At 55.0% G+C, this 21,502-nt stretch overlaps 8 protein-coding genes across 8 annotated transcripts; 3 read left to right on the top strand and 5 right to left on the bottom strand.

Annotated features, from left to right (window-relative positions):
• Positions 1–298: 298 nt before the first annotated feature.
• On the bottom strand, positions 299–2,279 carry ATEG_04517 (phospholipid:diacylglycerol acyltransferase; the record flags this gene model as incomplete). Its single annotated transcript, XM_001213695.1, has 3 exons — positions 299–441; positions 511–1,918; positions 1,980–2,279. 3 exons carry the CDS (start codon positions 2,277–2,279, stop codon positions 299–301), a joined length of 1,851 nt encoding a protein of 616 aa, XP_001213695.1.
• Positions 2,280–2,614: 335 nt separating this feature from the next.
• ATEG_04516 (peptide alpha-N-acetyltransferase MAK3) lies at positions 2,615–3,403 on the top strand (the record flags this gene model as incomplete). Its single annotated transcript, XM_001213694.1, has 2 exons — positions 2,615–3,001; positions 3,140–3,403. 2 exons carry the CDS (start codon positions 2,615–2,617, stop codon positions 3,401–3,403), a joined length of 651 nt encoding a protein of 216 aa, XP_001213694.1.
• A 226-nt stretch (positions 3,404–3,629) lies between these two features.
• ATEG_04515 (uncharacterized protein) lies at positions 3,630–7,910 on the bottom strand (the record flags this gene model as incomplete). Its single annotated transcript, XM_001213693.1, has 3 exons — positions 3,630–6,167; positions 6,403–6,738; positions 6,795–7,910. 3 exons carry the CDS (start codon positions 7,908–7,910, stop codon positions 3,630–3,632), a joined length of 3,990 nt encoding a protein of 1,329 aa, XP_001213693.1.
• Positions 7,911–8,428: 518 nt separating this feature from the next.
• On the top strand, positions 8,429–9,225 carry ATEG_04514 (uncharacterized protein; the record flags this gene model as incomplete). The annotated part of the gene is made up of 2 exons (XM_001213692.1): positions 8,429–8,461; positions 8,545–9,225. 2 exons carry the CDS (start codon positions 8,429–8,431, stop codon positions 9,223–9,225), a joined length of 714 nt encoding a protein of 237 aa, XP_001213692.1.
• A 598-nt stretch (positions 9,226–9,823) lies between these two features.
• On the bottom strand, positions 9,824–10,977 carry ATEG_04513 (SEC14 family lipid-binding protein; the record flags this gene model as incomplete). The annotated part of the gene is made up of 3 exons (XM_001213691.1): positions 9,824–10,441; positions 10,516–10,639; positions 10,739–10,977. The coding sequence occupies 3 exons, from the start codon at positions 10,975–10,977 to the stop codon at positions 9,824–9,826; spliced, it is 981 nt and encodes a 326-aa protein (XP_001213691.1).
• A 1,318-nt stretch (positions 10,978–12,295) lies between these two features.
• Positions 12,296–14,718, bottom strand: ATEG_04512 (Ras GTPase activating protein IRA2; the record flags this gene model as incomplete). Its single annotated transcript, XM_001213690.1, has 4 exons — positions 12,296–12,456; positions 12,513–14,355; positions 14,412–14,545; positions 14,601–14,718. 4 exons carry the CDS (start codon positions 14,716–14,718, stop codon positions 12,296–12,298), a joined length of 2,256 nt encoding a protein of 751 aa, XP_001213690.1.
• Positions 14,719–18,058: 3,340 nt separating this feature from the next.
• ATEG_04511 (putative membrane protein) lies at positions 18,059–18,806 on the top strand (the record flags this gene model as incomplete). Its single annotated transcript, XM_001213689.1, has 4 exons — positions 18,059–18,239; positions 18,289–18,505; positions 18,562–18,695; positions 18,745–18,806. The coding sequence occupies 4 exons, from the start codon at positions 18,059–18,061 to the stop codon at positions 18,804–18,806; spliced, it is 594 nt and encodes a 197-aa protein (XP_001213689.1).
• Positions 18,807–19,133: 327 nt separating this feature from the next.
• On the bottom strand, positions 19,134–21,419 carry ATEG_04510 (exosome component 3'-5' exonuclease; the record flags this gene model as incomplete). The annotated part of the gene is made up of 1 exon (XM_001213688.1): positions 19,134–21,419. One exon carries the CDS (start codon positions 21,417–21,419, stop codon positions 19,134–19,136), a length of 2,286 nt encoding a protein of 761 aa, XP_001213688.1.
• Positions 21,420–21,502: the final 83 nt, after the last annotated feature.

Here is a 21,502-nt window from a genome sequence, read left to right as displayed (position 1 = left end):
CTGGCTGTTATGGTGGTGCCCTCTGGTGTCTTCTTTTTGGCTTGTGTCTATACATTACTTTCTTGATTAGAGAATTTTATTACTGGGCTAAGCAGATTAGTCTTGATCATCTTGATCTCGGAGTAAAAATATATGTAGCAAGGCATCGTCATCATTATGATCGCTCATACATATCTATAGTGGAATTGAACATACAACCATCTACCGCAGCCCGATGTAGCTGTCCATGGACGTCGTCCGGAATTATGTAGTTTGGGCTGAACGCTGAAAAAAGGAAAAGAAGACACAATAGCAGGCATTACTCTTCATAAATCTGGACACGATCCGCGTATTCCCGAATGCGCGAGACAAAGGTCTCTTCGATCTCGTCGCCGTGGCCGCCGGCAACGCGGAGGATCAACTCGTTGAGAGACGCCCGACCAAGAATGTCGACGTGGTCGCCTGTAGCCGTGGATTCGTTAGACATTGGTTCTCTACGGAGCGGATGGGGGGGAAAGGAATGGAACGCACCTGTGTTGGGCCCGCCGCGCGGCGAGAACCGATCAGGCTCATGCGGCATCTCAAACACCTTGACTTTCACGCCGGCGGGATTGTAGCGCTTGATGTGCCAGCCCCTGGCGCACATGTAGCCCGTGCTCAGGAGATTGACAGTGCCGTCGCCCTCGCCCATGACGACGCCGTGGTCGACGCCGTCGCCGTTGGTGACGGTGGTGTCGATGCTGACGTTGAGGTTGACGAGCGGGTCGCGCTCCTCCTGGTAGAAGTAGGAGCGCTCGGTGGGTTTGCCGACACCGTAGAAGCAGTAGATCTTCATGTCCGGGGCCTTGGGGAGGCGGGCCTCGAGCGGGTTGAGCCAGGTGCGCGGGTCCTTCTCGTTGGCCTCGACCTCCTTGGTGGTGTGGGCGACGCCGTGCGAGTAGCTGGACAGCAGCTGGCGGCGGTACCAGTCGTCGCTGACGTCGAGCAGGTAGGCCAGGCTTTCGGAGGTGGTGAGGTTCTTGCGGGTGAGGGAGGAGTTGGACTCGCGGAAGTTGAGGATGTTGCCAAAGGTCATGGTCTGGCCGGGCTGGTCGTCGGGGGCCCAGGTGGCGTTACCCCAGACGGCCTCGCCGCCCTTGGGCAGCATGCTGGAGATGCCAGGCATGGCGCGGAAGATCTCGGCGCGCTCCTCCTTGGACAGGAACTTCTCGAGCCCGTAGACGGCGAAGGCATTGAGCTGCGCCGTGTCGCGCATCTCGCCCGACAGCACGGCCGTCAGCCCCTTGACGGCGCCCAGCATGCAGCCGCTGATGTTGATCCACGACGCGACGTGCCGGTTGACCCAGTCGCTGCCGCCGCCGCCGTGATCCGGGCTCTCGACCCACTTGAAGAAGTAGAGCACGACCTGCGAGCCCATACTGTGCGAGGCGAGCACCACCTTCTCGCCGCGCACCTCCACCGCCGTCTCGATGTACGACTTCAGCCGGCTGAAGTACTGGTCGCGCACCTCGAGATTGGGGTACGACAGGCGCCAGTCGTACGCGGCCGTGAAGGCGTTGGTGGGGTCGTAGCCGATCGTCGCGAGGTTCTCGAGGATCTTGTTCCAGATCCAGTAGCCCGTGATGAAGAAGTCGGTGGCGTCGAAGCCCTGCGCCGCGCGCAGCTTGATGCCCGGCGGATCCAGCCCCGTGGTCTTGTCCAGCATGATGTGGTTCTTCCACTCGGCCTTGTCCATGACCAGCGCCCGCATCATGCTCCAGCTGCCCCAGAGCCGGCGCCGGAAGTACTGCCGCGACGCCGTGCCGGTGCCCCAGCTCTCGAGCCCGGTCGAGATCACGCCGGGGATCATGACGATGGGGTGTTTGGCCTCGACACCCTGCGACTGCAGCTGGAGGCCGACGGCGAACGAATCGTAGCTAACGGTGTCGCGTTCATGTTGCTGGATCGTATAAGTCAGTATTGGGCTGTGCGGGTAACGGGACAGCCGGAACGGAACGTACGGAGAATTCCTTCGCATCCTTGAGCATTCCCTGCGGAATGACATCCATGAGGGTGTCTATATTAAAGTCCATCCACGAGTCCAGCCGGATGACATCCTGCTGGTTGGCGAAGAACAGGGCGATGAAGATGCCGAACAGGCCGCCCAGCACGAAGATGAACCCGGACCGACGCTTGCTGGGTTTTTTGCTGTACACCTTCACAGGCTTTTCATCCTTGGTTTCCTCCACGGGTTTCGTCGCAGGAGCCCCCGACGGGGACCGGACGTCGTCGTCCTGGACCTGACGGCGGCGGACCGGCATCAGAGCGACACCAGGAGGCGAAGCAGGGGGAAGGAGGACAGGGAGGGCGTAGTCAATTGACCGCGAGGAATTGAAGCGGACGAGTAACGAGATTGAAAGTAAAGCGAGACAGGGGGAGGACAGAAGAAGGAGAAAAAAGAGCAAAGTGTGAGTGAGGGAGGAAAAAGACCCCGGGAATGATAATCACATGGCAAAACGTCATGTCATGCTCGCCGACTTTCTTTCTGCCTTCCACACCACACCCAACTTATTCTACAAACACCCACACCTATCCCTCCAACAACCCACCAACAATCAATTCCACCTCGCGATTACCTCAAACGCATGACCCTGAAATGAACCACGATGCAAACCTCCCCGTCCCCGCCGCGGAGGGTCTGCCGCCCCTCCGCTACGAACGCTACGACAGCGCGCGCGAAGACGAATACGTCGGCGCCATGCGCCAACTAATCTCCAAAGATCTCTCGGAGCCCTACAGCATCTACGTGTACCGCTATTTCCTGTACCAATGGGGCGAGCTCTGTTTCATGGCGATGGACGACACGCGCCCGGCCGAGCCGATGGTCGGCGTCGTCGTGTCGAAGCTGGAGCCGCATCGGGCCGGGCCCCTGCGCGGATACATCGCCATGCTGGCCGTGCGCGAGGAATATCGCGGGCGCGGGATCGCCACGAAGCTGGTGCGCATGGCTATTGATGCGATGATTGAGCGGGGGGCTGATGAGGTGCGTTTTCGTCTTTTTCTTTCTTGCTTTTCGGTTTGTCACGGTGCGGATGGGAGGGTTGTACGGAGGGTGTGACAGTCTCACGGGAAATGCGCGAATGATTTGAATGGCAATGTTCATAGCTGACGGAGGTCGCAGATCGCGCTCGAGACGGAAATCACCAACACGGCGGCTATCAAGCTCTACGAGCGTCTGGGCTTTCTGCGCAGTAAGCGGCTGCATCGGTACTACCTGAATGGGAACTCGGCGTACCGGCTGGTGCTGTATCTCAAGGAGGGCGTAGGGTCGATACGCACCGCAGACCCCTATGCTGCTCCTGCGGATGCTCGCCCCGACATGCATGGCCCCATTGCTGCACCGGCCCCGGCGATGCTGCATGGCAATGGCGGAGGCGTGATCTAACATGCGTGATGACATGAGACAGTTATGATAATGATATATACCAGTGGCTGGAATAAAGGCGTCGTGTTATGTTCTCTATTGAAGATATTCTATTCTATATACAATGTGAGTGGGTAGAGATGTAATATACACTAGAGTACAGAAGCAAAGCTATATACATCCAAGACATGTACGACGGACGTGCCACACAGCACGACAATGCCATTGTGGATGGAACAGGGCACGGCTACCGGGGGTAGACAGATTGTGTCACAGGGACATTAATGGCGTTCTGCATCAGCCATTGCGTGGGCCGTGGTGTGTTTTTCCACTCGAGATCCATCACCGCAGCAGCCTCCAGCATGATGCCCAAAGGCCGCGAAGGGCGATACCACGGGCCGACCTCAATATCACGTTGCGTCAGCATCGCTGCCAGTCGCAGTTGTCTCTCGCGATCTTCACCGTCGGCTTTGAATCCACTGGCAAGATACGCGACCGGGTTCTCGTGGAACTCTGGCGGCACGCCATCCAGAAGAGCCCTCTTTTGGGGGTACGATGCAAGATGCAAGTCAACCCCGACAATGACTTTGCCTGCGCTCGTACGCCACACGTTGTCGACGTCTTTGCCCTTCTTCCGTGCGACGTTCCGAGCCAACGAAGTGAGCACAGATTGCTTCATCTTGTACGACACAGTCCCGTTGAAGCAGGCGTATCTCCACAAGACGCGGCAGATATTATAATGGCGTCCCTTGAAGGCGATCAAAAACAGCCGCTCCCATGCATCTTTCCTAAGCTTCTTCTCCGGCTGGTCGACGCATCTCCAGACATAGCGGAGCGCAGAGAAGATATCAGACCGGAAGAGTACGATGATCTGGTTGACCGTAGAACTGTTTAAAGAGAAGCCCTGCTGCTTGCAGATCTCAAGGAGCCGATCCATGGCTTGGAAGTTTCTCAACCGGACCGTAACACTGAACATCTGGTTGATCAGCGAAGGAGGGAACCAGTTGGTCCCGTACGTGTCGATAGCCATGTTGAAAAAGGAGTCCACGCTCTTCCCGCTCTCCAGGTGCGTCAGAAACGTGTCCTGGATAGTCAACTGCAAAGCGCTGCGCACCGCGCCCGTTTGGTTGAGGTAGCCTTTCTGCAGCGTGTAGATGACCATGTTCGCTTTCGCTTTCGGTGAAACAAGACAGTCGAGAAATGCAACCCAAGTGTATGAATCGGGTCGGATGTTCATCCGAGACATGACCAGCAAGTACTGGCGGAAGAACCGCGCATCCTGTCTCTTCGCAGCCGACTTCAGCAGAATATTAAACGTATCCACCGTCGCAACATGTTCAGCACGGAGAAACACCATCTTCGCAAAGCGAAGCAAATCATGCTCGCAGAGAAAAGCCAGCGCGCGATTCAACGCCGCCGTCGACAGTAAGTCACGGTTAGCGTCGTCCAGAAACAACTTCACCAACGCCTTGGCAATGCGTCGTTGAACGGGTGCCTGAGGATGGCCATTGATACGCTTGTAAGCCAGCGCCTGGGATCTGGTCAGCTCCTCCACATGCTCCGCAAACTCTCTAACCGTCGACAAGTTCTCGGAAGCCGCCAATATCAAATCCAACTTGGCCGGCCTCCCCCGCGCAGAATAAAAGTCCCAAACACCACGCACAAGCGGCACCTCATGGCCCTTTCGCTTCATCGCATCGATAGACGGGAACACCGGCAGACGGGGCTTGCGGATATCGACCAGCGGAGCCCCGCGGGCCTGGAGGTCGCGCGCATGCATGATGCGGTCGCCGACCAGCTCCACGACGCGCTCCGAGCCAGACAAAATCACCTTCCGGTACTGGCCTTCACTCTCCAGCGGATGGAGCACATGCACGCGACACCCGTTGTGAACCGGGACGTACCAGATGTTTTCCTTCATCGCCATGTCGGTGACGCCGGCGAGCAGCGCCACCGTCTCCTCGGGGATGAGCAATTCCTTCTGCTTGGTGCCTTTCTTCGCCCACACGCGGGCCTCCTCCTGCAACCGCTCCAGCAAGTCCCGGATCTTGGTCCACTGGTTGGACCTGGTTTTCACGCCACGCTCTTGGAGCTGTTTCGAAAGGAACAATCGGTATCGGAGTTTTCGTCGGTCGCGGACCGATAGCCGCTTCATGGCTACCAGGGCTTTGTCCGCGGAGCGGGTGTTGCGGGCGATGTTTCGTGGTGCGGAAGGGGGAGTCGACGGCGTAATATCGGCGAAGGCGTTGAATACATGTCGCCGCTTCGGAGATACATCACTAGCCTCCTGCTTCTGCGTCTTGGCTTTCGTCTCAGATCGGTCCGCCGGACTCACTTCTGCGGCATTGGGAGAAGAGGTCCGCCGGGGCATATTATCGACTGGCAGTGCGGTGGCGCCAACGGCCGAGTTGGAAGAGATCCATCGTCGGGACGGGGGTCCGAAAGACAGTCTGCGAGAACTGCGAGAGCCTGGAGAGGGGGATTTAATCGACGAGATCGGTTTCCGAGCGCGAGCCCCCGACGTAAACCATCGAGGGTACAGGAAGAGTAAGGGTTCCTCGGGGCCAGCCGCGACGGTGTCCAAGACGGCAGCCAGACCACGTCTTTTCAAGCACGGGTGGCCACGCGAGAACATGGGGAATGACGCGGGCGAAGCGTCGTCACGGTCATGGAAAGGGAAGAGGGTGTTGGAAGGGAAGGTGAGAGCTGTGTCTTCGTTTGTCAGTCTGTTCTTGTGCAGAAGAAGCTCCCGAAAGTCACACAGAATAATAAATTGCCGCCGGGTCTTAAAGGGTAGGCGGTCAGCACAGGACATTTCCTTGGGCATACTATATCCCCTCCCATGCATTCTCTATCCTATGAGCAAAGATGATTCGTTTGAAAGCATGCGGATGACGAAGATTCGTGGACAACGCCGATGATCCTCCATTGCTCTGAGTCTATCCAACGTAAACATAAAACTATTGTACACCCCTCTCCGTCCTCACAGTCAACTAGTATATATGACCCTCGCGTCCCACCTCCGCCTGTCGAGGGATACCCTTGATGTGTCCGCCATTAGTTATGGGAGGGGCTGAGAAGTTGCGCGAGTGTTTTGACACCAAGCTGCCCTTCCTCGCGATAGGAGTCAGATTGAGCATCTCTGTCTGAGCACTGAAAAGCTCCGGCCCCGTGAGATGGCGGTTGGCCGTCTCCACTGCTTTAGTGAGATATTCCTTCTGGCGACGAATGTCCTCCGCTGCTGTGTCGTTACTCAGAGATTCCTCATGGGACAGCTCGTCGATAAAGTTGGTCATGTGGGTGACGAATTGCCAGCGCGATTCCTGGAAGACAAACAGCGACATGATCTCCGGCATCTACAGCGCCTGTTAGCTGATACCTCGAGAAACGGTCCGATGGAGCTCAAGCTCACCTTTTCATCCAGATAATACAACTCGTGACCTCCCTCATGAAGAAACCGATCCAGAGCATCGATCTTCTCCCGGTCCACGACCGCCATTCTCATGGCATGTAATAAAGTCGGTATATTCGCAATCTCATCCAGCGGAGGAGCAGTATCATCAGGACGAGTCGCCGCCCGACCCGAACGTCCCGAAGTCATACGAGAGGCCGGTTCGGAGACCGACGCAGCCCTGCTCTTCGACGCCGAATGGATAGTGAAGTAATCTTCATTGAGCCGATGGGCCATTTCGAACTCGGTGCGGCCCTGGCGGCTCCTCTCAGGCGCGCGTTTCACCCGCAGCCGCACCCAACGGCGCCGGCGCACGAACGAATGGAACCAGGGGTGCGATCCGTGCCAGGCCGTGGACGAGAACGAGAACGAATACTGCCAGCCCTGGTCGTCCACGTCGCCCGACATATCCACGTACCACGACTTCCAGGCCCATTCCCAGCTGGGGTCTGGAAGCTGCGCGTTGGTGATGTTGACCGGGCTGTCGCGCAAATCGCCCGTCACCCAGGCGCACGGATCGAAGTTCAGAAGCGAACTGTGCGAGTACAGCGGTATACCAAAGAAGAACCACCCCCGTTGGTTCTCGTACAGGATGTCCAGCTCACTCCCGGGTTTGAGGCCATGGGCGTGCGTGTGGGCGTGCGTGCCCGACCCGGACTGCGAGCCAGATCTCGTCCCTGACCCCGGCCCCTGGGTGTCGTTATTGTGCTCTCCCCCTGACGACGCGAAATCTGCAGCCTCCACGCCATGTTGCTCGGTGGTGGGGAAGGACGAGACCGACGCGAGACTCTCAGCGCCGAGGGTGTTCGTGTTGGTGCCCGCACGAGACAGCTCGCTTTCGTCGCGGGCGTCTGATCCATTGGTGTCGGAGATTCCGAGGCGCTCTGGCTGCCATTTCGCGTATCGCCTGTTCCGCAGCGAGGCTCTCACGGAGGGAGTCCTCCATCGCCTGGAGCCATTCTTGGAGCGGTCGGTGGTGGCGGTGGGGATCTGCGAAATTGCATCCTCCGGTTCGTCCTCAGAGAATCGACGGACTGGAGCGGTGTTGTCGACTAGATGGATGGTGTTTTCCGCCATGGTGGTCCTTGCTGCCCTAGATGAGTCTCACTGCGAGCATATGCATTGCCGCAACGAGGACCGGGGGGATTGAATAGAAGCGGAGAAGAACGAAACAATAATCAGGGTAGCGAAGATATGAGAAGGATTAGTATTAAAACTATGAACGAGAGACAGGCGACCCAGCGCACGAGTTAGAGACAAAAGCAGGAATACGAAGAAGCCTCACGATCGATCGATGACATCGTTTGCGGGGCGATCGACAACCCGGCGTGGCTGCCTGAGGCCGGCCTCACCGCTCTCAGTATTATGATTATTTGGATGGCTTCACCCGATTCCCCTCAACGCGTCCCCCTTCCCCTCCCAATTCATTCCCACCACCGCCCACCGCCACCATGTCAACAGACATGCACCGCAAGATCGAACTTCAATCCGCCGCCGACTTCACCTATCTCTACGCCAACACGGTCGCGCTCTCGCGCCAAAAACTCGACCTCCACCTGCCGCCGTCCGCCAACCCCGACGATGGCCCCGACCCGATGCGCGAGCGCGTGCGCGAACTCGTCGACGAGGTAACCCCTCCCCTCCCCTCGCCTCCCATTCCTTCGCCTCATCCCATCGTCCATAATCTTCCAGCTAGAAACTAATAGAATAGTTCATCAACCGCACCTTCACGACCGCCTCCTCCTCCATCAGCATCAACGGGCTCGACTCCTCGTCGCCGCAGTTCCCGTTCCCGGCTGCGTTCACGGCGCCCGTCGAGACGGTCGAGTACGAGCAGTACGATAGCCGGCTCGCGGCGCGGGTGACGTCGCTGTATGCGCAGCTGGAGTCGCTGACCACGACGGTTGCGCAGTTGAGACGCGATGCTCCGCGGCGCGCCGCGGCTGCGTATGCGGAGCAATTGAAGAAGACGCTGGAGGACGACGATGCTGACGAAGACGACGAGGAGGAAGGCGGCTTGGAGGACGCGCTGGACGGACTGCACGGGCACGACGCGGATGGACAAGGCCAGGATGTTGAGATGCCTGATGCAGACGAGAACGGCTCCCAAGCGCGGGACCGGAGGACGAGATCGCGTCGCGACTTGTCCAGGTCGGATCGGAAACTACAGCTGCCCCTCGGTACGGATCATGAGGCGGAGCGTTGGCGGAGTGGGGAGATGGCCGAAGTGTATGAGGATGCTTTACGGACGTTGCTGCGGCTCCAGGGAGGCGTCGCTGCCGGGGACGCAGCCGGGTCGACAGACGAAGCCGCCGACGGCAATGGACTAGCGACGACCGTCGGCAAGGCCGAACGAGCTGCCCAAGCGGTGGACGTGGTCGAGAAAAAATGACCGCCTTATTTGGCTCGTGTTTTCTTTGCGGTTTTCGGGTTTGGGGCTTGAGGCGTCGGGAATGGAATGATACCAGGCTTTGTTACAACCTTACGATTCATATTGTTTTATAAGATAACGACTACTACCTCCATACATTTTCCCCTGCATCAATAACGTACACTACTTGCAATGTTTCCTCTGATCACAAAGTATGCACCATCTACCGAGTCACCACCGTCACCATCAGATAACCACTTTTATATTCTTCCCAATGCTACTACTCCCACTCCCATCTATAAAACCTCGCGCCGCTGATGTTGCGTTGTTTGATATCTAGAGTCAACGAAGCCAAAATGAAAACAAAACGCGGAAGAGAAGGAGAACGACAGGCGGCTCTACACGCCGACACAGCAAAGCACAGATGATCAACTATTGAATTTATGAGGCTTGGAACCAAGGATGATATCGATCGAGCAAACGAAGAAGAGAAGGAAATGGCACAGCTGATATAGTTCATCTCAAGGAAATCTTTGAGAAAGAAGTATAAATGGGGGAATGAGATCGCACTGGAGATCTCTTCCTTGACGCTATGATCCAAAAGTCGAAGGCACTGACTCTATGCAGCTGGCTGGGGAGCCTCCGACTCCTGGGGGGTCTCAGTCTTCTCCTCGTTCGTGGACGAGCTCTGCTCCTTGGGGAGAGCCCACTTGGGGGTCTTGGCCCACTCCGGCTCCTGCCACGGGCCCATGTCGCTCAGCTCGCAGCCACCCTGGCACTGGCAGGTACCGCCGAACTCAGTGGGCAGGTTCTCCGCGGGGACCTGAGCGAGGAGCTCCTTCTTGTAGTTGGCACCGAGGACGTGGATCTTATCGACCGTGACGGGGTCGAGGAAACCCTTGACGACGTTGAAGACGGTGCTGAAGCCCCAGGGAGCGTTGATCAGGTACAGCTTGCCCAGTCGCTCAGGGTAGTAGTTCTGGGAGATGACGGAGGCCTGACGGACGTAACCGTACACCGAAGGGACGCTGGTGATGCCGACACCCTTCAGGTCCATGATAGTGCAGCAAGTCTCCAGGAGCTTACCGGCCTTGCGGGAGCAAGCGGGCAGGCGGGGGTCGGCGAGCTTCTCGTACTCCGTGACGAGGTTCTGCAACATGCGCTCGGCGGTGGTGATTTTGTACATGGCATTGAGATCGATCTTGCCCAGCTTCTCGATGTAGACGGGTCTTCCATCCTGTTCCGGTAGACAAAGGTCAGGATATTTCGAAGTAACGGAAACGCGAAGGGGAACGTAGGTTTCCGACGCACCTTATCCGTCTTGTGGTAGTACTGGGGGTAGTAAGCAAAGACCTGAGGCTTTTCCTCGTAGTTGAAAGTGCGAGCGAGATCGTCAGTGCCGAACTCTTTGCGCCACTTCTCCGACTCGACGAACCTGGTGGAAAACCCTGTCAGCGCAACCGCCACAATACGTGCAATGATTCAAAAGGAGACCGAATTCTCCACGGAGAATTCCGCCAGGGTGAAAACCTACATAGTCTTGGACGCAGCAACATCGAACTTTCTGGCCCGCAAGAAGCGCAACAGAGTCAGGGTATCGAGTCTCTCCGTGTAACCGAGCTGCTCCAGCTCACTCCGCAGTTGTTCCACCTTTGCATCCTGTTCGGGGGTGGTGTGGCCGGGGTGACCGGACTGGGCTTCCGGCGCAGTCGTGGGGAAGTCGTAGTCGTCGTACTTCGACTTCGGAATCTGGTTCTCAGCGGGGGCGGCCATTTTTGTTTGAATGAGCTGTTGAACGAGGTGCTAATCACTGGTTGTCGAGGGCGACAGAATCGACTGAGGTAGACGAGTCGGTGGGGAAGAGAAGGTTGATAGGAGCGGAGAGGTGATGACAGATCGAAACTGGAGGGGTACAGGATAGACTGAGAAGGAGTTGTCTTCTGCGTCAACGACAATGTTGATCTAGAGGGAGAACGGGAGACAAAATCACAACGGGTTGAAAAGGGAGAGAGGTGTGAAGAAATGAAAACGGAGGGGAATGGAGACAGACAAGAGACGGTCAGGACGCTGGACGGAAACAACACTTTATTTTAGCGGGAAACCCCCCCAAAAGGCCAGCCAGGCAAGAAGGACGCCAGAGGGGCTGTGACAGTGGGACTATTGGTTGATACTAATCATATTAATGTGGGCGATTCTGATTATTTTCTACTAAATATATGGCTATAACGATGTTTCTGTTGTTGATTCACCGTCTGTCTCCAGAATAGGGGGGCCTCCTGTTCTACCAGTTCCATTCCACAAGAAGAATCCGATTGACCATGTTTGTCCAGTTGGCAGCGATCCGCGCCACACCCACGCAAATTTTCTGTGTTTTTCGCCCCTGCATGACGTAGCACGGTCCAACTCCCCTAATCGTCAACAGCATCTCTAGGAGTAGTCCATCTGGCAACAGAACATCATCTGCATTATTACAACAGCCTTCACTCCAGAGGCTGGGAATCTCATCCGTATAGGTACATGCGCAGGTATAAACAGAGACATCACAAACGCAGTCAACAAAAGAAAAGCACGTCAACACATATATTAGTTCAACAAGAACAAATGAGATCGTCATCAAATCGCACACAATCAACATGGCCAAACCAGAATACAGTCAAATCAGTCACTCAACAGAAAACAGGGTATACGAAACAACAAATCCGCCCAATGCCCGGTCATGGTGACCCCTCGAGCCAGCGAGGAGTTCCGAATCCATCCCGAGTATCAAGGCGTTCACATTCTCACCGGATTATTGGCCCAGGGCCATGGAGGAGAGATTCAACAACAGCAACAGCAATCGCAGTCAGTGTTAAGGTAACGAAACTCATCCGCCGTCGTGATGGGACGGCGAGCCTGTACAGGCAGAAACGGATGTTCACCTTCAACAGTTTCTCATGATATAAAACATGGATTGGCGAACAGAGGGCCCTTCGTGATCCCTTCGAATCCAGCAACCCATCATCGTTCGACCGAAAACGACCGGTGCCCAGACAGGCACCAATCGGCAGCCTTATCGGCCTGCTTCATATACGTCATAACAGAAACGGTGGCCTTACCACCCCTTCTTACGTGCAAATCGTTTGTTCAGAAGCGTCAACACCTTGGACACATTAAACTGGACATACTCCAGATCCAGGTCTTCCAGGTTGTCCTTTTGCATCTCGAGCAGATCGTCCAGCTTGAGGTCCAACTCCAAAAGCCCACGAGCACGGCCTATAATCCAGGTCAGTAAACTTTCGAAAATAAACACCGAGACCGATGTAACCTACCCTTGTAGTGCAGGCTGATGACAAAAGTTCCTGGCAAGGGGCTCTTGAACATGAAGTAGATGTTGGCCCGTCGGTTCTCCGGGACGTTACTCTTCCGGATCACACCCTCCTTCTCCAGCTGCTGGTGGGTGAACTTGTAGGGACCAAGCTCCTGGTGCTTCTGCTGCTTCCTGGACTTTCCTTCGGACTGGCTGCGGACGTTGTGCAAGTAGGACTTGTACGTTTCCAACTGGCCCACCAAGTAGGCGTTATGGTCGCGGATAGTCGCAAAGACCTCCTCGAGCTTCTTGGTCTCCTCCAGCACCTTCTCCTTCAGAGATCCGAGGTGGACCAATTCCTGCTCGACTTCATCGCGGAGGAGACTGAATTCGTCGGAACGGTCGATGACGCCCATCTCTTGCAGCTGGCTCAAGAGCTCCATGGTGCGAATGCCCTTGCGTACCATGACCGCGTCATTCTTGAGGGTCGCCGCGGCTTCCGCAATGCGGTCCAGGCGAAGGGGTCGTCGGGTGATGGAAGAGTTGGGGGGCAGAGACCGGAGGATCTGCACAAAGGTGGATTTGGCCTCCATGAAAAACACCTCCTCCTGGGTAATGTCGAGGGCGGCGGTCAAGTCATCCAGGGCCGTCTCCCACCGACTGAACAGGGGAACAGTGATGGTCCGGTTTTCCTTTCGCGGAACTTGGGGAGGGGCGGTGCCGAGTTCCTGCAAGAGCTGATGCAAGTGGGAGTGTTGATCCTGAGCAAGGGCGGCACTGTGCTTCTCCAACAACGCATGTGTCGCATACATTTCATTCAGAGTGATCTGCAGCTCCAGATCGCGTTTGGACAGCGCCACGTAGTTATCCATCTCCAAGCTTTCGTAAAAATCCTGGACCTCACACAAGTCCAGCAGGAACTTGTTCACGCGCTCCTTGTTCTGCTGGATAAAAGGCTGAAGCTTCGCCATGTACGGTTCTTTGGCGTATGAGGGCTTGTTGGCGAGGTTCTGCAGCATCTTCGCAATCAGAGTCAAGGTGCGGCGGGGCTTGTCAGTGGGGATGGCATCGATCAACATGTAGGACCGCGGCGTGACAATGGCCGGGTTGATGAAGCGCAGAAAGAAGAAACCACCGATCAGTGTACAGATGGTGTGGTCCTGGGCGTCCGGGTACTTGCGTCGAGACAAGCTACGGATTTGCTTGCAGATCCATCTAATTCCGTATGGAGCCTCGTCCACGGAGTTGATGATGGTGGTGAGGAAACCATTGGCGATATCGGTCAACATCTTCAGGCGGGGCGCAATGATAGCCTGGACTTGTTTGTTCTCGGCGGCGTCTTCGGCGGTGACCGACCGGGCCAGGTAGTCCGGCAACGAGCCGGTCTCCTCTTCGATTTGCCGCACCATGGTCTCATATACCTTCAGGGGGTTGATCTCCAGGTCCACATCGCGCAACTCAATCAGCGCGTTGATCTGATCGGCCAAGACCTGCTTCAAGTAGCTCTGACCAGGACCACGCCGGGTGTAGGTCGTCATCATACGTGAGACCGGCGTATTCTGACGCAGGAGAGACGAATATTCCGGGGTGTTGTCGAACTGGTAGGTGAGCACGGACTGAAACATGGTGAGCAGAAGGTGCTCCTCGCGACTTTCGTACTGGTTACCGTAGATGGTGAACATGACGGTCTGCAACAGGGAGTCGATCTCGGACATGGACACCAAACGGCACAGGTGCGCGATATGGCGCGGCTCGGACTGGAGAAGGAACAGAAGATTTCCGTACTTCTGAGTCTTCTCGTCGTTGGGGAAGAAGCCTTCCTGGGGATCGATCGCCTCGTCGAGGTGGCTGGCGACTTCGTTTTGCTAGAGGGCGTTAAATCAGGGTCTGTCAAAGCGTGGACGAGTATCGGGGTGCTTACCTCCTCCAGCGCCATACGGTTTTGAATCAGCAAGGCGATTCGCGAATCCAAGTACCGGACATCTTTCTCGAGGACAAAGTTTTTCTTCGACTGGGTGGAAATCTTTCCTTTCAGTTCTCGGAGGTATTTTTGGGCTGTTCCGCGAGGGATTAGTGTGGAACCATGGTGGACGTCTCTCAAGTAACTCACCTCGCGCCAGGTCATCGGAAATCTCCAAGTCCCGGTCCTTTGCGGACATGGACAGGTAGAGCGCGGTGACGGAGAGCCGCTTGGACTGGCGGAGCGACCGAGTATCGTGCGACGACATGGTGTTTTGGCGGGACACGGGCTGAAAGGACGAAGACGAGGAAGTAGAGGTTCTCGAAGCAGGTTGAAGCATTGTGGCAACCGACATTCTGAGTGGTGGATGAGCGTTGAGTTGAGCGCTGGGGACGCAGACGGGTCGGTCGAAACTCGACGGAGAGAGATATTATATGAACAAGCGACCAGCCACCGAGTCCAACACGACCACAAATCTCCAGGGTACGCTGTAGTTGCTGAGAACGGTCGCGGAGGAGATCACGGATCCAAATCGGTCATCGGGGAATCGACGCGATCACGATGGTCGATGGGGTCCCGGTGTTGTTGTGCCCCTGATTGATCGCGCGAGGGACAAGGCGTGCGGGAAGGTGAACCAAGCGAGCGATTTGAGAGGAGACGGTTCGAGGGGGTGATCGGAATGACAATTGCAGAGGTCTGGACAGACGCTCGGTTATTGGCAAGGTTGGTTGATAGCGAGATAGGCAGATAGGGAGGTTAGAAATTGGTGGAGGGCGAACGAGGGGCGGATCGACTCCTTAGGGTCTCGAAGGAGGAACCGTCGCGTCGGTGAATGGAGGAGAGTGGTAGGACAAAGGAGGAGTGGATGAAGGAGGAAAAGTACAGAGGGAGCAGCAAGGTCAGAGAAATTAATGGGGTGGAAGAAGGATGGAGGCAGGGAACGATCCCGTCCGAGTGGTGGTGGTGGTGGTGGTGGTGGATAAGGTGGTTGAAGATCCAAATCAGGGCGACTAAATAAGCAATCGAGTGCAGGAGAATCAGGGGTATTGGTAGAATCGACTGGATGACGACGGGAGCAGACAGGGAGGGGAAAAGATACAGATACACCAAACAATGATAAAGAGGGAATCAAGGAAAGAAATATAAAAATACAACAATCAAAAAATCATAATAATAATAATAATAGTAAAAGATAAAAGAATAATAACCAACCCGATGGTTTGGACGGTTAGAAGGGAAAAAAAAGAGAAGAAAAAGAAAAAGAGGGGAGAAAAAGGCGGTGGTGGAGTTGGTTTCCGTGACCTGCAGACAGACACACCAGGCACAGGAACCAGTCGGAGTGGACCATGGGAGGAGTCGTCTTGGGCAGTCTCATGGCGGTGTCGCAGGGTATACATGATAATATAATGATAATGGGTATTGTCTTACTTTTCTTTTCTATAATAATATTATTTATGTATTATATAGAATCAATATTAGAACACAGACTCTTGATATAACCAGATCATACATAGTACTACGGATTCCAGATATCTACTCCGTACTCGGTACAGGTTCCCTGTACGATCACTACCGAGTATGAACCACGGTGGTGTGGTCCCAGTAACCGTGTTTCTTCCCCTCTCCACCTCCACCCCAGCCAGGACCCAGTCGGTTCCGCCGGTGCCTGAATGTGACTCGCATTCCACCCGGACACCAGTACGGAGTCCCTAGTACACAAGGTACTCGACTCGTAAATCCTCCATCAGCCATGCTCGGACTCTATTGAATTTTGTTTTTTCCAACTTACACCTTCATCCCAGAAAGCAATAGACTCCCCCAGAACAAAGTCAAAGCACCTCCATCCAGTCACAATCGGATGATCGTTTTCCGATAGACATCGTTGAAGCCAGACATTCGACCGGTGATGCACGACGACGCAAGGGGAATGAATTCCAGTCGGTCCGGAACCCACCTTGCTGCACGTCCGACTTGTCCTAACTTATAGCGGACTTTGTCTTTCTTTGACCTCCTCCATTCTTCCCCCCTGGCCGAGTCGACGGTTTGCCACCTTTATCAGTACCATCATTCATGGGAGTATTCCAATTGTAATAGTCTGTATTTTAAATAAAATACTACAATGATCCCAGGGAAGAAGGCTACGGCGGCTATCGCCGTACCCGGTACTTTTTCATCGGAATATAATGATCCCCCTAGTCTCCGGCCATCTGGCGAACATCCAGCACCATAACGGTTTCAGCTGTCATGCATACTCCGTACATACCAACGATGACTGGATGTCATGCAATGAGAGAATGCTCTCTGATCACGTTGGCGACTAAGGCCCACACCGTCCCTGATAAGACTATGTCATCCTTCCATCCCTCCATCTCGCCGTCCCCCATCCTCTGGATTAGGGAGTATACCATCTGCCTCTGTACAAAGTAATTCCCAACAACCAATAAAGTAATATTCTCTCTAGATAAAAATGAAAAATGAAAAATGAATAGAAGGGTCAAAGCAAATTGAAACGAAATCTCCCGCAGTCCCCATACCGTGGGACGATGAAACCTGCCGCCACTAAGACCTGACTCGGCCACGGTTGGTGCGACCTGGTACCTGCGTCAAGGGGCAACCAAGAGGGACCCATCCGGTTAGGATCCCTGCAGGTGTCGCAGACAGATGAGACGGGAGGTATCTACTATATCTATGACGCGATCTCCCGTGCCACGAGTAGGAGTACAAGAGGACAGATTCTATCTTTATCTTTATCGTCCGAACCGCGTGGGGTTCCCGAACCCTTCTGCGGAGTACTGTACATCAATATGCTTTATTCTTGTTATGTGTCGTGTATGCACGTCAGGATGACAACCACGGATGTTTCAGGAGTCAGCTGAGGGACCACCGCCCCGCTATGACCAGGCCGAAACGAAAAGAAAAAAAAGAAAAAGACGGCTGGATGCACATCATCTCCCGTGCGACTCTGGGGTATTGGGATCCCAACCAGCATACCTGGTCCTCGTAGATGATACCTACATGGGTGCTATACATCATGTACCTTTCCGCCAGACCAGACCCAAATACGGAGTACAAACTTTGAGACCATATTGGCTGAGCACAGACATCTTGTACAACACGAACCTGTTCCTTGGGACCAGCTGCTCGTATCCTACCCCACAGTATACTCGGGACTCCGACGCTCAATATGCGGTCAAGAGGAGTTCTGTACAAGGGATACCCTGGTACCCCAGATCCATAGGGGGTGCACCTGCAAACCATATCATCACATGAGCTATAATGAATTATAGAAGGTTTGCCTCTGATGGTTGATATGAGTTGACCAGTTGGTCACTACAAACGTCGCTTTGCTACATGACATAATTAGTAGTACTACCGAGGTACAATCCTGACACCTACATGACTCGTGCAAGTATCAGTATGATTTGGCCCCATTATTTCTTGACAAATTATGTACAGTACTCCGCAGCAAGTGCCAGACCAAAAAGAAAAGAAAGAAAAGCGGCACTGACTTCAACCATCCCAAACCGGGAAAAATCCTGCAAGACCAACAACTGTTGGTCAATTCTTATGCCACACACCAACGCTGTATCACAATCAGTATCAACACCATGCCCTCCACTTCCAAACCCTACCTCCTCACCTACAACGCCCTCTCGGCCCTCCTCTGGCTGCGCATCCTCATCCCCATCCTCAGCGCCCCCTCCACCGCCACAGTCTACACCACCCTCGAACCCTGGACCCGATGGACCCAGACCCTCGCCGCCGCAGAGATCCTGCACGCCGCACTCGGTGCGCTTCCCCCTCTACTCCAACCATGCAACTAACTGACCGCACGCAGGAATCACCCGCGCCCCGATCTTCACCACCTTCACCCAGGTCTTTGCGCGCTCCGTGCAGGTCTGGGCCATTAACTATGGCTTTCCCGGTGTGACGGCCGCGTCGCCCGCGTATCCGGCGATGCTGTTCGCATGGTCTGTCGCAGACGTCGTGCGCTACTCCTACTTTATTGTTTTGCTGGCGGGAGGCTCCATGCCCGCGCTTCTCAAGTGGCTGCGGTGAGAAATCTCGATGTGCGCCGTGCGGTGCAGCGGGTGGCTAATGAATTGATCAGGTACTCCCTCTTTGCGGTCCTCTATCCCATCGGGATCGGTAGTGAGTGGTGGCTGATGTATCGCGCGGCCCGGGTGACGGAGAGTCCTGTCGTCGCGGGGGTGTTCTATTTCTGTCTTGCTTTATATGCTCCGGGTATGTTAGTCGGGTTCTTTTTACTGAGGTGTGGCTAATGATGTTGCAGGTGCGGTCATGATGTACTCGTACATGATCAAGCAGCGTCGGAAGACACTGTCGAAGTCTTGATCTTGCTGTCGCAGTCATGCGTCATTCACAATTGACTAAATCTGGGCACAGGATATGTTCCAGATATGGAGATTAATTCCTAGAACCTGAGTGGATAGGACATGGTATCGTCAGACCAGAAGTCGTGCTATCACCAGATCTACTTCTAACCGCAGTGTATATACTCAGACTATAGACATACGAACAATGAATGTAATCTACTGGAAGATAACTCCTTGACATGCATTTATTGTTACACCAATCGGGTATCGCTATGCACTGAATCATTCTATCATGTATCTAACCTTGAGACAACTCCACCGAAACCAACGTATATTAAAACCCAGACTACCGGAAAGTAAAGGTTTTCCCAGCAGTCTCGCGTTTCTGTTTGCGCACGCCAGACGGAGCCTCCATCGCCTTCGCATACGGGTTGAATCGTTTGGCCGGGGCAGCAGTACCCTGCGCGCGCTTCGCGTGCAGAACCGAATCCGCGGCGTCGTAGTTGAACGGCTCGGGCTCTTCGGATTTTGGAGTCTGCGACCCGGACTTGCTCTTCTTCTCTTTGCGGCGTTGTTTCTTCGACGGCTTCTCCGACGTCTCCATGGAAGAGCTGCCCTCTTCCGCTTCGGACGATGGTGCCTGGCTAGCACCCTCAACGGGGGTGACCTTGCGTTTGCGTGGTCCGCCGAGTTCCTTCACGGTGAAGATCTTATTCTCTTCCTTTTCCTCGGGCTCCTTGGCAGGAGCTGGCGTCGGCTTCGACGGCACAGGGTTGGGCGCCAGCTTCTCCTGGACTTCGGAGACGGTCTTGGGCATGGGTGGTAGCGGAAGTGACAGGCGAAGGGCCTCGGCCGAGGCGACAATAGAATATTCGGGGTGAACAGGTTGCTCCTGGGCGTTCAGCACGGAACCCCAGAACTGGGAGACCTCATAACGGTCGGCAGTGGGAACAGGTCCCTCCTCCGCTGGAGTGGAAGCAGCCGGTTCGGAAGTGGCTGTGAAAGTGTTGTTCGTCCTCGTCGGTTTCACATATACGTCGCGCCACTCTGGGCCGGTTGCGCCGGCGATCTTGGCCGCTTTAATGACTTCCAGAAGCTCAGATGCTCGCTCTTTGGCAATCGTCGTCACGGGGGACAGGGTCCTGAACAATGTCCCAAGGTCAAGAGGCATGACCTGAGCGACTCGGAAGAGAACATGCTTCGGGAATACGCATTGCACACCCTCGTCTTCCTCCCGTGCGACTTGGTCACGCCATTGATGCACGGCCTTGAAGACGGCGAATTGTTCCTTGCTGACGACGACGGAACTGCGAGACAGATAGTCATACCAGCCTCCTGGCCCTTGACCTAAGGCTGCATCATAGACCGGACGCTCGTATCGCTGGAGCGCTTCGGTTTTTGACCGTTCCAGGACATAGTCGATAAGGTTGTTGTTGGACGTGGAGTTGCGGATAAGCTCGTTGCGCAGGTGGTCGTATATATGAAGAAGGTAGTGGGTGTCGGAGCGAGCATAGTCGAACATGCCAGACGGGAGAGGTCGAATCCGCCAATCGGCCATCTGGTACCGCTTGTCGGCTTCGAAGTTGACAAACTTCTGCAAGAGGTACTTCAGACTACGCTTGGGGTAGTTGAGAGCACAGGCTGCATGGTAGGTGTCGAACATTCCCACAATGTACAGCCCAAGATCCCGCTGCAACCAGATGATATCCATCGACGAACCATGGAGAACCTTGAGAATGCTCGGGTCCGTAAACACCTCATTCAGCATCTGCAGTTCCTCTCTCCACGGCTTTAGCGTATCGACCACCCAATCCTTTTCGCGTGTACTGATCTGCATCAAAGATACAAGTCCGTGATACGAATGTACGTCATGATGTTCCAGATCGATGGCGATTTCCTTCGCCGCCTTAAGCTCGCCTAGCATCTCCTTCACGCCCTCTACAGTATCCACGAAGGTCGCCGTGGTAGACTCGAAGGGCAGATAATCGACAGGAGGCGACTCGACATAGGTAGGATCCGGATACTTCGCGGCGCGGATCTCGGCCTCGTAGGGGTTCGGATAGCCGGCGGCAGGGTCGGCCACCTTCAAAGATTGCTCCAAGGGAACCATCGCATGGGGCTTCGTCTTCAACAGAGGCTTGAACGGGGATACATCGGTGTTATCGGCCAAGCGCTCGAACTGCAATTGGGGTTTCGGGATCTTCGACGGCCCATAGTCGTAGATGGTCGGGAATTTCGAAGGCGCTTTCCTGGTAGATTTCGCGGCATTCTGATCCTGCTGAGACGGGCTCAGTCTCCTTATCACGCCCGTAAACTCATCCAGACAGGCATCGGCCTTTTCCAAAAGCGCATCAATCACATCCACGACGCCGCGCCAATTATCCTCGAGAGAGTCTTCATCTTCCAGGGTGGGTGTCGACAAATCGGTACCAGCGGTCGCGGCTTTGAGAATCGATGAGGTAAGGGAAAGAATTCTACCGCTCTGCTCGTCAAGCGACTCAGAGACCTCCGCGCTTGATGAACGGTGGAAGTTGAGATCTTCGGCGGAGAGCTGTCCAACAGTGCGCGTCACCTGCACCAGCGACGACGTCAGCTGCTGCTGGAACGGAGGGAAGTCTGCAGCTGATTCCATTGTGGTAAAGATGTTGACCACAACTGCAGGAATCGGACTAGGCGAGAATTTCAGATAGCTCGTCAAGACCGACTGATCGATTG

The sequence above is a fragment of the Aspergillus terreus genome, genomic scaffold (assembly GCF_000149615.1).
Source record: "Aspergillus terreus NIH2624 scaffold_6 genomic scaffold, whole genome shotgun sequence".
In the NCBI taxonomy this organism is placed as follows: domain Eukaryota; kingdom Fungi; phylum Ascomycota; class Eurotiomycetes; order Eurotiales; family Aspergillaceae; genus Aspergillus; species Aspergillus terreus.
This window is presented reverse-complemented; position numbering and strand designations above follow the sequence as displayed.